Source organism: Miscanthus floridulus, chromosome 12, assembly GCF_019320115.1.
Source record: "Miscanthus floridulus cultivar M001 chromosome 12, ASM1932011v1, whole genome shotgun sequence".
Classification (NCBI taxonomy): Eukaryota; Viridiplantae; Streptophyta; class Magnoliopsida; order Poales; family Poaceae; genus Miscanthus; species Miscanthus floridulus.
The window spans coordinates 72,885,952-72,899,354 of record NC_089591.1 but is presented as its reverse complement, the minus strand read 5'-3'; the positions used below and the strand labels follow the sequence as shown (position 1 = coordinate 72,899,354).

The 13,403-nt window shown below is 45.2% G+C and overlaps 1 protein-coding gene, 1 non-coding gene and 1 pseudogene across 2 annotated transcripts; 2 read left to right on the top strand and 1 right to left on the bottom strand.

The window, feature by feature from the left end:
- Window positions 1-124: 124 nt before the first annotated feature.
- On the top strand, window positions 125-197 carry TRNAR-CCG (transfer RNA arginine (anticodon CCG)). Its single transcript has one exon. It is a non-coding gene; the product is annotated as a tRNA-Arg (tRNA).
- A 5,441-nt stretch (window positions 198-5,638) lies between these two features.
- Window positions 5,639-6,929, top strand: LOC136498495 (germin-like protein 4-1; annotated as a pseudogene).
- A 599-nt stretch (window positions 6,930-7,528) lies between these two features.
- Window positions 7,529-11,382, bottom strand: LOC136497433 (imidazoleglycerol-phosphate dehydratase 3, chloroplastic-like). The gene is made up of 8 exons (XM_066493230.1): window positions 11,091-11,382; window positions 10,797-10,924; window positions 9,828-9,932; window positions 9,479-9,571; window positions 8,862-8,936; window positions 8,437-8,499; window positions 8,129-8,238; window positions 7,529-7,886 (listed from the first exon to the last, which is right to left on the bottom strand). The coding sequence occupies exons 1-8, from the start codon at window positions 11,302-11,304 to the stop codon at window positions 7,859-7,861; spliced, it is 816 nt and encodes a 271-aa protein (XP_066349327.1). The 5' UTR covers window positions 11,305-11,382; the 3' UTR covers window positions 7,529-7,858.
- Between the last annotated feature and the right edge of the window lie 2,021 nt (window positions 11,383-13,403).

The following is a 13,403-nucleotide window of genomic DNA, read 5'->3' as shown; positions in this document are numbered from 1 at the left end:
AGTCGAGGGGGCTATGAAGACTATTTCCTAGCAACTCTCGTCCGTGGGCCGATGGCCTTTTTGGTAGAAGGCCAGCTCTCATATTTTATCATCAAATACTATAATATGAAGGCAACAACAACGTGACCGCGTGGCCTAATGGATAAGGCGCTCGCCTCCGGAGCGGGAGATTGTGGGTTCGAGTCCCATCGTGGTCGAGATTTAATTTTTAAACTTTTCTGTTTTATTTTCAGGAAGTATCGCTGCGCCGCCGCTATGCGGCCTTCGCTGGTTGGTTTCTGAACTGGTTTGGGCTGGCTGGTGCTGGTTTTATGTGAGAGGAAAATACTGTTGGTTGGCTGGTTTGGGGTGGTTGAAACCAACAAGCGAACAGGGTGATGGTGAGTAGTGACGTGTTTACAATTTTTTTTTTTGATTTGACGATACAAAAACCTGATGTACATTTGGGGTAGTCCAGCAAACACCACAGAGTGCAAATTTTTATTTGTTGATTGATGAGCAGGTGGAAGGAACTTCTTCGTCACCTTCTTTCCGTGATCTTCTATTCTTGCTTCCTTCCTTCTACCTTTCTCCACCTGTTTTTCCATACGGATAGCTGAATGGGAAGGCGGAGATGCGAGAGCTTCAGCCCGTCATCCTTCTAGATCCGCCCCACTTTGACAGGACACTAAATATAAGGGTTCCGTTCGCTTCGCTGAAAAAACAAGTCGAAACACTGTTCCGGCTGATTTGTCGTGGGAGAAAAACATTATTCCAGCTGAAAAAACAAGCTAAAAAAAGATGGATTATAAGAAAAATGAACAAGGCCAAAATGTGGTAAACAGAAAACTAGATTTTCTATTTATTCCCCGAACGAATAAAATTGTGCCAAGTAACATTTACACTCGATGTTGCAGAGCGAGGATTTCTTGCCTCGGACGGAAACCAAAAGGAGTGGCAATAACTTGCAGTAGATTTGGAAGAGGTCGAAGAATCATGGCCATCGCTGATAGTTCACGCAACGTTCGCCTAACATGTGTAAATGATAAGTGGAGGGGTTTACGTATAGTGGCCCGCTGGTTTAATTAAAGGGAGGTGCTGGCGTCCGGACATTCGACATGATAGGATTCCTTTGGACGGTCTTTCCCGCATGCGCCTGCACAACCTGCCTCCGTCCGCTAATTCGTCCTGTCCGCATGCGCATCGCGCCGTCGTCATGTGCGTACGACTCCCGCTCTCAACCCGCCCCACCTGTCTCGATTCAACCCGTCCCCATCCGTGCACCCCGCCCCCATCCACTCGCCCCGTCGTGCCCCCGACCGCCAGCCCCAGCGCGCCGCGCGCCACGTCTGCCAGCCACCGGCTCGCCGCGCCCCATTCCCCAACGCTGGTGACGTGCCACCATCACTCCCCCGTGCCCCTGACTCTCTGAACAGCATGAAACACATGCAACATATAACACTTGAATGTAACATATGTCTAAAATAGATCAAATATCTGGGAAATACACTTGCAACATATGTGTGAAAACATATGCAACATCCGGATAGAACACTTGCAACTTGCAACATGAAACACTTGCTGCAACGGAGACGGGAACAGATGGAACATTTGAAACATACTGTTGCAACATATGGGTGAAACATATGCAACATCCAGATCAAAACGCTTGCAATATTCGTTTGAAACAGATGGAACATTTAAAAAAACTCTTGCAACATGTCTCTGAAACACTTGCAACATGTGCGACATCCCTCGATCTACTTTTGCAACATCCATATGAAACAACTGCAACATACCTCTGAAACACTTAAAACATATATTTACAACATAGGGGAGGGGGAGCGCCTGCGCCGATCAATTCCGGCCATCGGGGGAGCCGGCAGCGAGTGGCGGCAGGCAAGCACCACTAGCATCCAGCACCAGCGGCGCGCGCGAGCACCATCGCCACCAACTTCACCAACGTCGGGCTTTGGTGGGCCGAGCGGGCGGCACGCGCAACAGGCGGAGCGAGCACCACCAGCACCAGCGCGCATGACAGGAGGGGGCGAGAGGCACACGTGACGGGGCACGAGTGAGCGGCGCGGATGGGCCGCGCGGCAACAACGAAGGGAGTGCGCGTTCGCGTCCAAGACAGGGCAGCCGCAAGGCGCTGCGAAAGGGAAGGAGGAAGCGCAAGGGATAAGGATGGGTGATTTTTTTAATAAACTAATGGGCAGAGCGAGCGACAGGGTAAAAGCGCAAGCAACGAGCCAACGAGGTGGTGGGCCTACGGGAGTGTCCGATGATTTGCTCATGTCAGACGTAAGACATGTAGCATTACCGTTAATTAAACAGGTCGATCTAACTATCACTATCTACTACCTTGGTCCTAAAATAAATCAACTTATAGAATTATCCTAAGTCAAATTATTTAAGTTTCACCAAATTTATAGAAAAAAGCATCAGCAAATATAGTTTTGATGTATTTATTTGGTGATGTAGATATTGTTCTTCTATTTAAAAAAATCAGTCACTTAATTGACGTTATGTGCTTCTATAAATTGATTTATTTTCGGATGGATGTAGTATTATCTATATTTAGTTGAGCAACTTTGTACTGTATGTGTCTCAACAAGTTGCGCTTCAGAAAAACATGTTGTGTGGAACTGCGATATGGGTAGATTAAACCGTCATCTAAAATCTTTAAATGCACGGACAGTACTGAGTGTATAATATTTAGTGTTTAGGATAACACTGACATCATGTACGTCTAAGTGCAAGATTTGCTGGTTTTACTTGTCTAAGTAAAATATAGCTTCTCCCAATATATAAAATCAATTTAACTTAATTTTCTTTCCAAAAAAATGCCAAGTCCCATGAGACCTTCGATGATCGTTACGTGTCCTAGGACCTAGCATTACATGATTTATACAAAAGTTAATCTCACGAGTCACAATCTGCACTACATAACACAAAAAAATTCAGCTGGGGGTGCTACCTATCGCGCTTCCTTTTTCCAAGATATCTGTGAGATTGTGACCCCTTGTCATTTGCGCAGCCGCCACTCACTAATCATGGGCAATTAAAAGTCAAATACTAATGCACGGGGAGGATAAGCACTGGGGAAGAATGGCCCGTGACCTAATGCCATTATCCCATTACTCACCGTGCAATGTCCCCGCAGCCGCAGAGTGCTGTATGCCATCCTGGCCGACGTACGAGTGGGATTTCCAGTGCAAACCAGTACACTTGTTGACGAACTGACCGTATCCAACGTCACAAGTGAAGTGGAGCTCATGGAAACCCTTGTTAGATGGTCTGGTGTGGATGCATTTTAGGATCGGAACTGCGCGCATGTACTGAGAACACTTTTTCTTATCTTGCTGTATTTTCAAACCATGACGTATGAATCACAGAATGATCGAGGTTTAGTTTAGTTTTGCTATCTGTCATCAGTTATCAGCCTGCTGAAAGTTTCTTATGTACAAGTCAATTTGCTTGCTCAATGCACTCCGATTGATGGTATCGTCGGACTTTCTCGGCATCATTTGTCAAAAAAAATCTTTCTATTCACTGAAAGATAATTGACTTTATTTACCAGTTTACCTATGGCGGTAATAGATTAGGATGGATTCACATCACAGTGGATAGCAGCATGCAGCGGCGGCTTTTGCTATGGCACTGCACTAGCCATAATGGAGGAGCATGTTTTATGAATCACACTTATGAACGCACGTATATACAGTCTACCGAATAGACACGTTGCCTACCACTGAATCTATAGAGGTAATAGATGAGGATGAAATCATGTCAGGGTGGATGGTAGCGGCGACAGCTTCTTTTGCTACGGCGTTGCACTAGCCATAATCAAGGACCAACCGGATGGTCACCTTGCCTACCATTGAATCTATAGAGGTAATAGATGAGGATGGGTTCATAGGTGGATGGCGGCGGTGGCAGTTTTTGCTATGGCACTGCACTAGTCATAATCAAGACTATCTTTTGTGAATCAATCCTTATGAAGGTACACACACTCTACTAGATATACACGTCGCCTACCACTAAAAAAACACCGCTAAATCATGGAACAAGTCTAAAAAAATACAAGGACATGTGCCAACTCAAGAACTTGAAACAGAGTAGTAGGTAGGTTTCAGTACGTAAAAACCCAACTAGCTAAGCTATGCTCAGTTCACATTGAGGATCTTTGTAGGTGGTGGTTTTTTTTAAAGTGTTCGGTGGTGGAATAGAGACATCTAGGATACTCGTATTTATCAGTCATCACAAGATGCCATGTTTGTGTTATAGACACAAGTGATGATCGAACTAACAAGAATGGGGACATATAAATGTTAACATTAGGGTAGCCAATTTGTAGAAAGTTTGGAATGAGTAAAGGTGGCCAGATATGAATGATTTTGCTAACTTACATATTTATAATTAAGTGTCCAACTTAGGGACTAGTTTGTTGTTTGCGTACCTTAGTGTATATATGGATCGTATCAACTCAACCAAATCCGGTGCATGAAATGGCATGTTGTTTGGTTGTTTGTATATATATTATTAGTTTGGCTGATATATAAGAGACGATGTTTGGTTGCCTGAGTTAAGATATGCAATGTTGCATGAGACAAACATAATACAAGATCATCACCAAAATATTTATCTGGTGTAGGTACGTACACTCCTGTAGCCCTTGGTTTATCTTATCAAGCCTTGAAATCCTCTTTAAAATGCATTTAAATCACTTGATATGTATGAACTGATCACGTTATAATAAAATCTTTAGCTGGGCAAGTGCTTGCATCTAGCACACCTAGGTCCATACACCTAACCAATTAGCAGAAACTTGCATTCTATGGCCTGGTTAGGACATATACAACCAATCAATCACACTCTTAATGTACATGAAGGCTACATGAGACATAGCCCCTATGTTTGCATCTGGATACACAAACTCAAACGGCACCAAAATGGTCTAAGGGGAAAGGCACAAGCCATTCCGTAGAAGCAGAAGCATGATGTCATTCATGAGTCGTTGGTTAGTTGCTGAAGGTTATTCTCATGTGGGATTTCGGTAGTATTCAGGTGTCAATTGAGAGTGGCTTAGGGAGGGGAGGTTGTAGCAAAGTTAGTGTGGCGTGGCGGACGAGCACTCTGGAGTCTTGGAGACGCGAGTTTAAAGAAAATTTTAGTCACCTCCTCAGGATCGGAGGTACCACCCGTAGAATTTTCAGTACAGAGCGGTACTTGTTTACGGATGCGGATCGATCCAAAGTCACAAGTGGGTTTATGGAAATCTTTGTGTTAGTGGGTGAATGTGACAGCGTGATTGAAAAAATTTGTTATCTTCACCCACATTTTCCAACCACATCGTACGTGCATGCATGTAATTCCACAATGATATCAGGCACGTGATTAATAATATTACGACACCATGTAAACAAACAGTTAGTGGAACTGTAACAACAAGACACAGATACATTCTACGTAAGCCATCGGTAGACTAGCATCGTGGATGCCTACTCAGACTACACACACAGTGAGTGAGCTAGTGATGGATGGTGAATTGTGGAGCAGAGCGTGCAGGCAGTCCACTACACTGCACAGTTACCTTTATGACAGTACAAATTGGTGCCCTGGCAAGTGTTGTAGAGCACACAAGCTAGCTAAGCAGCTCGTTCGAGCACACACTTGATCACTAGCTAGCAAATAAACATTGCGATGGCTTCCCGTGCCTTTGCTACACTGCTTGCAGTGCTAGCATTTGTGGGCTTTGCTTCAGTTCCCCATGGTCTGGCAACTGATCCGACCCAGCTCCAGGACTTCTGCGTTGCTGATAACAACAGCCCTGGTAAATACATTATTACTATGGATTGCTATATGTACGAGCAGTAGTTTGTTTAATGCAGTATATTTTCTAGACATGTATGTATGCATGCAAAGGCAAGTCATGTGTATGATCCGCGATGACTGTACTAACATGGGTGGACGCGTGCATGTAGTGCTGGTGAATGGGGTGGTGTGCAAGAACCCGAACGTGGTGAAGGCAAACGACTTCTTCTTCCACATAGTGCCGGCGGCACCAAACGGGCAGGGCTCCGGCGTGGCGCCGGTGGCGGTGGCCGAGATCCCGGGGCTGAACACGCTGGGCATCTCGCTGGCGCGCATCGACTTCGTCCCCGGCGGGCAGAACCCGCCGCACACGCACCCTCGCGGGTCGGAGATCCTGACGGTGATCCAGGGCACGCTCCTGGTGGGGTTCGTCACCTCCAACCAGCTGCTCAACAACACGCTCTTCACCAAGCAGCTGGTCATGGGCGACGTGTTCGTCTTCCCGCAGGGGCTCATCCACTTCCAGCTCAACAACGGCCAGACCCCCGCCGTGGCCATCGCCGCACTCAGCAGCCAGAACCCCGGCACCATCACCATCGCCAACGCCGTGTTCGGGGCCAAGCCGCCCATCCTGGACGACATCCTCGCCAGGGCCTTCATGCTCGAGAAGGCCACCGTCGACTGGGTCCAGCAGGCGTTCGGCGCGGCACCGGTGGCAGGAGGCGGCGGCGGCCTGCCCGGTGGCGGTGGCCTGCCGGGTGGCGGCGGCTATCCTGGCGGCGGTGGCTATCCCTGGCGGCGGTGGCTATCCGGGGCACCCCGGCCGGTAGGCCGTAGCTGATCGGCACGACGGTGGCGCCTAGCATACATAGGACCTCAAGTCCTCAAACATGAAGCCACGTGAAGGTTATATACTTATACGTATGGATTCGGTTGTAACGGTCAGGTCAGGTCAGGTCAGGTGTACCAAACACCCACACACACCTAGTGTCCTAGCTATATTGTGCACGCACAATGCGGCGTTTGTGTTGATCGAGCAGTAGCAGTAGCTCGATCGGGTTGAATAATTTGTGGCAAAACAGCACCAAGTGTACTGCAATCTTTACAGTTCCTATATATGAAATAAAGTTGAAAGTTTCAGTGTTTGATCTAGTACTAGTAGTACTATTGCATTAGCCGCGCTTTTATGTTGTACTCTGCTCCGTTCTACTCACTTTGGCTCTATCAGATCCCAAGTTAAACTTCATTTCTTCGGTTTTGTCCAGTTAAACTTCAATTTTGACCAAGTTCGTAGTAAGTTCGCCACGATCTAATCCCGGCGCAGCGGATGCTTTGCCGGCGCACACGACGCGCAACGAACCATTTCAGTGGCGCGGCCGGCCTGCGTGTCCATGGGCAGCGGAAGCAGTCTACACACGCGATCGTCGTAGACTTTGCATCAAGCAGGCGGCGTGCCATGCTGTCGACTCCGGCAGCGACATCACCTGTCAATTACTGATGCGTGCCACATGGCCATGCAGCAAAATTATGCCGGAGAATTCGCTGATTCGGCATTCAGTGAACGTTCGTGGGTTAAGTGGAACCACACACAATTCATCCTTCTTTCCAGATAATTGGAGGGCTCCTATTTTCTCAACTCGCGGAAACTGGACGAACAAAAACCAATTTATTCCCTGCAATGGCCAAACAATTACATACTCCTATGTTTGTGCGGATGATCCACGTTGCAAAGTTCATACAATACGCAGCATTATTCCTGGTCCTGGAGTATGTTTAGCATGTCTAGACCTTTTTCAGTCTTCAGATATCTCGTAACTCCAGAGAGCATATAAGATTGCAGTAGCGAGCAGATGCGTTATGCCACTGTCACAAGGCAGATGATGAGTAGTGCTTACATTTGATTTTTGATGATCTCATTAGCAAGGTCCATGCTTTGGTGTCAGAGGTGAACACAGGCTCCCAATGTAAGCAGCAGAAACCAAGCTGTATCTGCCTGCTCTGCAGATGTCCCCTCATTGATGTGTGCTGCAATGAACGATATGCGTTCTTCCAAATTGCGATGCTATGATCTTGACAAAACACCTTTGGAGCTGCCGTTGAGACAACCAAGAAACATATCAGCAGACAACACGGGTGTAGATCGTAGAATATGAAGAGCATATGTTTTTTAACTTTTAATCCCAGTTATCCTATACCAATGTCAGATATCAATCAACAGTAGAAAACTTGAACTACTGTGGTTTGAAATAACAGTGCTTGAAGCATTTTTCACGTACTGGTCATGAACTAAGGAGAGTTTTCTGAATAAACTTTTCAGTAAGGAAAGACAGACCTGGGGACAGTGCCTTGACGGCGCAAGTCATATTCTGTTGCTTGTCGAAGGGCCCTAGCAAATGCTTTGAAAGATGCCTCGATAATATGATGTGAGTTTTTCCCAGCAAGCTTCAAAAGACAGTATGGAGCGAGAGATCAGGTGCTAGGGGCAGGGTCATGCAAATTAGCTATAACAAATAGAGAAAACTCAACCATCTTGCCCTTATGCTCAGCCTATATGATGCCCTTAATTGCCCGTGACTAAAATTGTATCACTGATCCAACTGTTTTGAAGAGAATTTGATTTGAGAGGACAGCAATATGTACCTGACGGATGTGAAGAGTCATCCCAGATGTGTTCACCACAGATTGGAAAAAGTGTTCAACCAGCTGGAACCAAAATGAATAAATGAAACTTTGACTAACTTGACTGCAGGAGTTTACAATGCAGAAAGTGTTGCAATGCATTGGTGATGAATAAATGATGACTGCCAAGTTTTTTTTTTTGAAGATTTCACAAAAAGGTATTTCTTTGTAAACACAGGAAGTGGTGTTTAAAAAGTTGATGGAATATAAATGAATGAATGTAGAACTTGAAATGAATGTTTCAGATGTGGCTATCAAGGATTTTTATTTTTATTTTTTTTTGGGGGGGGGGGGGGGGGGGGGGGCGGGGTGTCTAAGCATAAAGGAAACATCAACTGTACATATGTTTGATAAATGACAAAAGGTTTGCAAATTTCACAAATTACCTGTGTATCATATGTGCCAACTCTCTGAGTAGGAATATCTAAGCCACAGCTTAAATGAGGGCGACCAGACAGATCCTGGATACAGGGGGAAGTAATAACCAACAATTTGTTTCAGGTTATTAAAAAAACAAATGAGGTGGCTAAAATTTGCATATTTATAGTGAAGGGAAGTTAAAACATCGACAACATGACCATTGTGATGTGTCCAATAAATAACTTAAACTAACATGAATAAAAAATGGCAAAGAAATCTATGATAACATTTAACAGAACAGCAATCGTACTTTTTTTCCAATTTGTAGGTGACAGATGAATATGAAAAACTTCATACACAAACAAAAATCTAAAAAAACAGCCTGAATGTTATTGCTAAGTGTCAATAAATGCATATGAACGGCCCTCTAGTAATAGTATATGCTCATGAATACATGGAAATCCAAAAACAAAGAACTAGGTGATTGAGCATTTCTTAAGCGTAGAGCACTAGAGCCCGACATGTGCAACTCAGGTATAAGCCCACACAGCATTTGAGGCTTATGAATGCATAAATGGCACATAGAGTCAATGCAAAACTGCACCTTTATAGTGTGTAAATACAGCAAAAGAATACGACTTACCAGTATAACCTCAACCGCTGCCTCATCGAGCGGTGCTGTAAAATGCCCAAAACGGTTAATTCCCTTTCGATCACCAAGTGCTTCAAGTAGTGCCTACATAGACAATAAGAGAAGATCATCTCATTGATTATCTGCCTATCTATGCTAATGCTGATTGCATGGAATTAAATTACAGGTGGTTCAGCACAAGTCATAAGCTGAAAAAAATGGTGATTCAGTGTTAATTTTAGTGCAAAAGTTAGGAAAGGAAAATATATGGATGTCCTAACCTCAAGTTAATAATGATCCCTGCAAATGCATCTAGAAGTAAAAGTAAAACTGACAAATGTTCTTGGAAAGTAATAATCACCGTTCCAATTGCCAAAGCAATGTCCTCATTTGAGTGATGGTCATCAATATGCGTGTCACCTGTTGCCTTCACGTACACATCAAAGAGTCCATGTGATGCCAGCTGCTGCAAGTTTTAAGCCCAAAGTTAATGGCTAACTTTGACTGAAAAAAACATACTTATCGAACTCATTTAGAACCTTCTATTTTGAACCACATGACATAGGTAGTACAATAGAATAGAGACCATTAAAGAGCAGCAGCCTGTTCAAAAATAAATGCCTTAAAAGGGAATATAATGGAAATAGGTGGCCTTTTTACACGAATATTTGCTTTCTGGCTTTGGTTGTATTTTAGTATTTACAGTTATTTCTCTTCACAAGTGTTAGTCACGTACTCACGTACAGTAGTCATTTCTGACACCTGTGTGGAATAACAAGAGGCATACATCCCACTCACTACATTAGTTAGTTGATCGGTGGAAGAGAAGTAACACTCTCTTCATTGATCACATCATACTAGGAAAAGGAAAATTGAAACAGGCATTTTGCAAAGTAAGTGCTCAATAGCACAGTCCCAAGAGTGACCACCTGCAACACGTGGAACTAGAAAAGTGGTAGAGTTCTTCGCGTCAGGATGTCCTCAAGTTCTCATGGTACAGTACATCACTTTCTAAAAAAATGACTGTACTACTGGCCCTCTTAAACATCTTCTTAAGTTAAGAGCAGTATACAAAAAGACTTTTTCCTATCAGAAGATGCTTCCATTAGTCCACTTTATGGATTTGATCAAGAATTCGAGATACTTTCATGTGAACTACGCGGCTTTGATTTTTTCCCTTTTGCACAAAAAGGCGGCAAGGCCTAATGTTCCGATTCCCCTCATCCATGGACACCAGAAATCACAAAGAAAGGAACCACAAGCATATTATGTCTATACAGATACCTCCAGTTCTCTAATTACTTGTACAACGCAGATAAAGTATACTCACATCAAGCATGTGATCCAAGAAGGGTATCCCTGTGCTACAATCGGCGACACCAGTGCCATCGAGGTTGATCTTCACATGCACATTTGTCTCCTTGGTCACCCTCTTAACCTCTCCAATCCTAGAAGATCCTGAAGATTTTGAACGCAATCATAAAAAAAAATGTGCGTGAAATAAATACAGCCAGTCGAAATAGCTAGTAGAGGAACTATGAAGTGTTGGGCACAGCTAAGGAACAAATCAAACACGAAAGCAGCACAGAGAGCAAAAAATTCCACTATCAAACACATGAACTACCTATGGAGCCTCCGGGTGCGGTCGGGGAGCCGTTGCCGCCGACGCCGGCGGCGGCCATGGCAGGCGACGGCTTGAGACGAAGCGAGAAGCCGAGCGGCCTAGCGGGGAAAGCAGGGGCCCGACCGATAACCCACCCCGAGGTTCTGGGAATCGGGGAAGCCGGCGTGGAGGGTAAGCGGGCGGGGCAGGTTGAGACGAACCGCGCGGTGGTCATCGCCGGCGCCGCCGCGGCTGGTTTGCTTGGTGGCAGACTGGCAGTGGACAGCGGAGTCGGGAGTTGGGGGCGTGTGGACTCGCGTGCATTGGGCCTTGGGTGGTGTAGAGAAGCAGGTTTGCTTAGTTGGGCCGGCCAATGGTTAATTTTCTGGGCCATCCGAGAAAAAGACTTTGTTGGGCTCGCGCTTCAGAGTTCTCTAGCCTTATTTCTATTTCGATAACGATACAATTAAGACGTCCGGACGACGGTTCTCGCACGCGCCGCTTGTCCAGCGACACTATCCGCTCGTCTCGTTCGTACGCTCCGATGCTCGTTGCGTCGTTTCCTCCCTGCATTGTTGTGCCCATCCACCCACAGCGCTATGCCCCCGCCGCGCCGCGCACCATCCCCTACGGCCTCCACGGTGTTGCCTCCTCCGCGCCGTATTCTTCACCGGGCCCAGTCTACCTCGCCGCCTCCACCACGCTGCCTCCTCGCCGTGACTGTCTCCACCGAGCCAGTGAGACTCCACGACGGATGTTCCATCAAGCAGGCGAGGGGACGAGATTCGTGGACGCCACGCCCCCGACGAGTTGCCCGTGCCGCTGTCGCACAGTGAGGTCCATGCGCCGCCGTCGACCTTCGCGCTGGCGTGCCTCCATTCGTCCAAGCAAAACCCATGTTGCAAGAGTATGTTTCAAGTGTTTTAGATGTTTCATCTGGATGTTGCAAGTGTTTCATCTTGATGTTGCAAAAGTATATTGGGATGTTGCGCATGTTGTAGTGGCTATACACGTATGTTTCGAGTGTATGTTCTAAATGTTTCATCTCATTTTTCAAACTTATATTTGCAAGTGTTTCATCTGGATATTGCATATGTTTTCACGCATATGAAGTATTTTCAGGTGTTTTTTGCAAGTATTTCATCGCATGTTTTGAGTGTTTCAGTTGTTTCTTACGTATGTTGCAAGTGTTTCATATGGATGTTTCAAAGTAGATCTAGTGTTGCAGCTAGTGTTTCAGATGCATGTTTCATGTGTTTCAACTGTCTTTAGACGTATGTTGCAAGTGTTGCATCCCGATGTTTCAAAAGCAGATCGGGTGTTGCATCTCTATCTTCGCTTTTTGTTGCCTCACCTTCGCCTCGGTGTCTCCTCCTCCTCCTCTCGAAGCCGGCTAGGCATTCGCCGTCCCCTCCCCCTCTTATGGATGCTGGCGTAGCACCTGATGCAGCTGCTGACCGCGTGCATGCGCGTGAGAAGCGGAGGGGCGCGAGCGGGGACTTCCCACGTGCAGTCAAGCGGCGCAGGCCCCGCATAGGCGAGCGCAGGATGGAGGTGCGCGGGGAGAGACGGAGTGCAGGCGTGGACGTCCGGACGTGAACGTCCATCCGGACGTCCGAATGCTAGCACTGTCGTTTCTATTTTCATGTCCATATTTCCTCTAAAAAATCCATATTGTGATTTCATTTTTTCTTCAAATAATAGTAAATACACAGGCGTTTACGTTTACGAAGATGCACCGTAATCAACACTAAGAACACACGTACACATATCCTACTCCTATAAATTCCTCTGGAAAAAATAAAGTCATATGTACCCACATCAAATTGATAGCTTAACCCGAGTGAATAGATTTTACCTTAAAAAAACTAACCACTTGAGCACATAGTTTGCCAAATTATTTTATTTAATAATAAATCAAAATCTTCCTTGAACTAGAAATGGGATATTGAAGAATAATCTGTCTTCTTAAGTATGCATGCTGGCACGCGGTTTTAGATTAGACACTGAAATAAAACGTTCACGTGATATATATTTGAACAGTACTCCTATTTGTAATAATTCTTTTATATTATTAATAAAAACAGAAGAAAGAAAGCCGAAATAGCTATATCTAGGAAAAGCTACATGCAACTATTTTGTTGGTGCATGATGATTACAGAAAAGCAAATATAGCAATCCATAACCCTCATCGTTACACTCTTTATTATCGAGCCAAATATAATCGTTCTGTTCGTTTGGCTTATAAGTCGTACTTTTTCAGTCAATTAACAGTATTTTTCTTTCATAACAAATCAGTCAACGGTACTTTTGGTCATGGCTTATCAGCCAAGC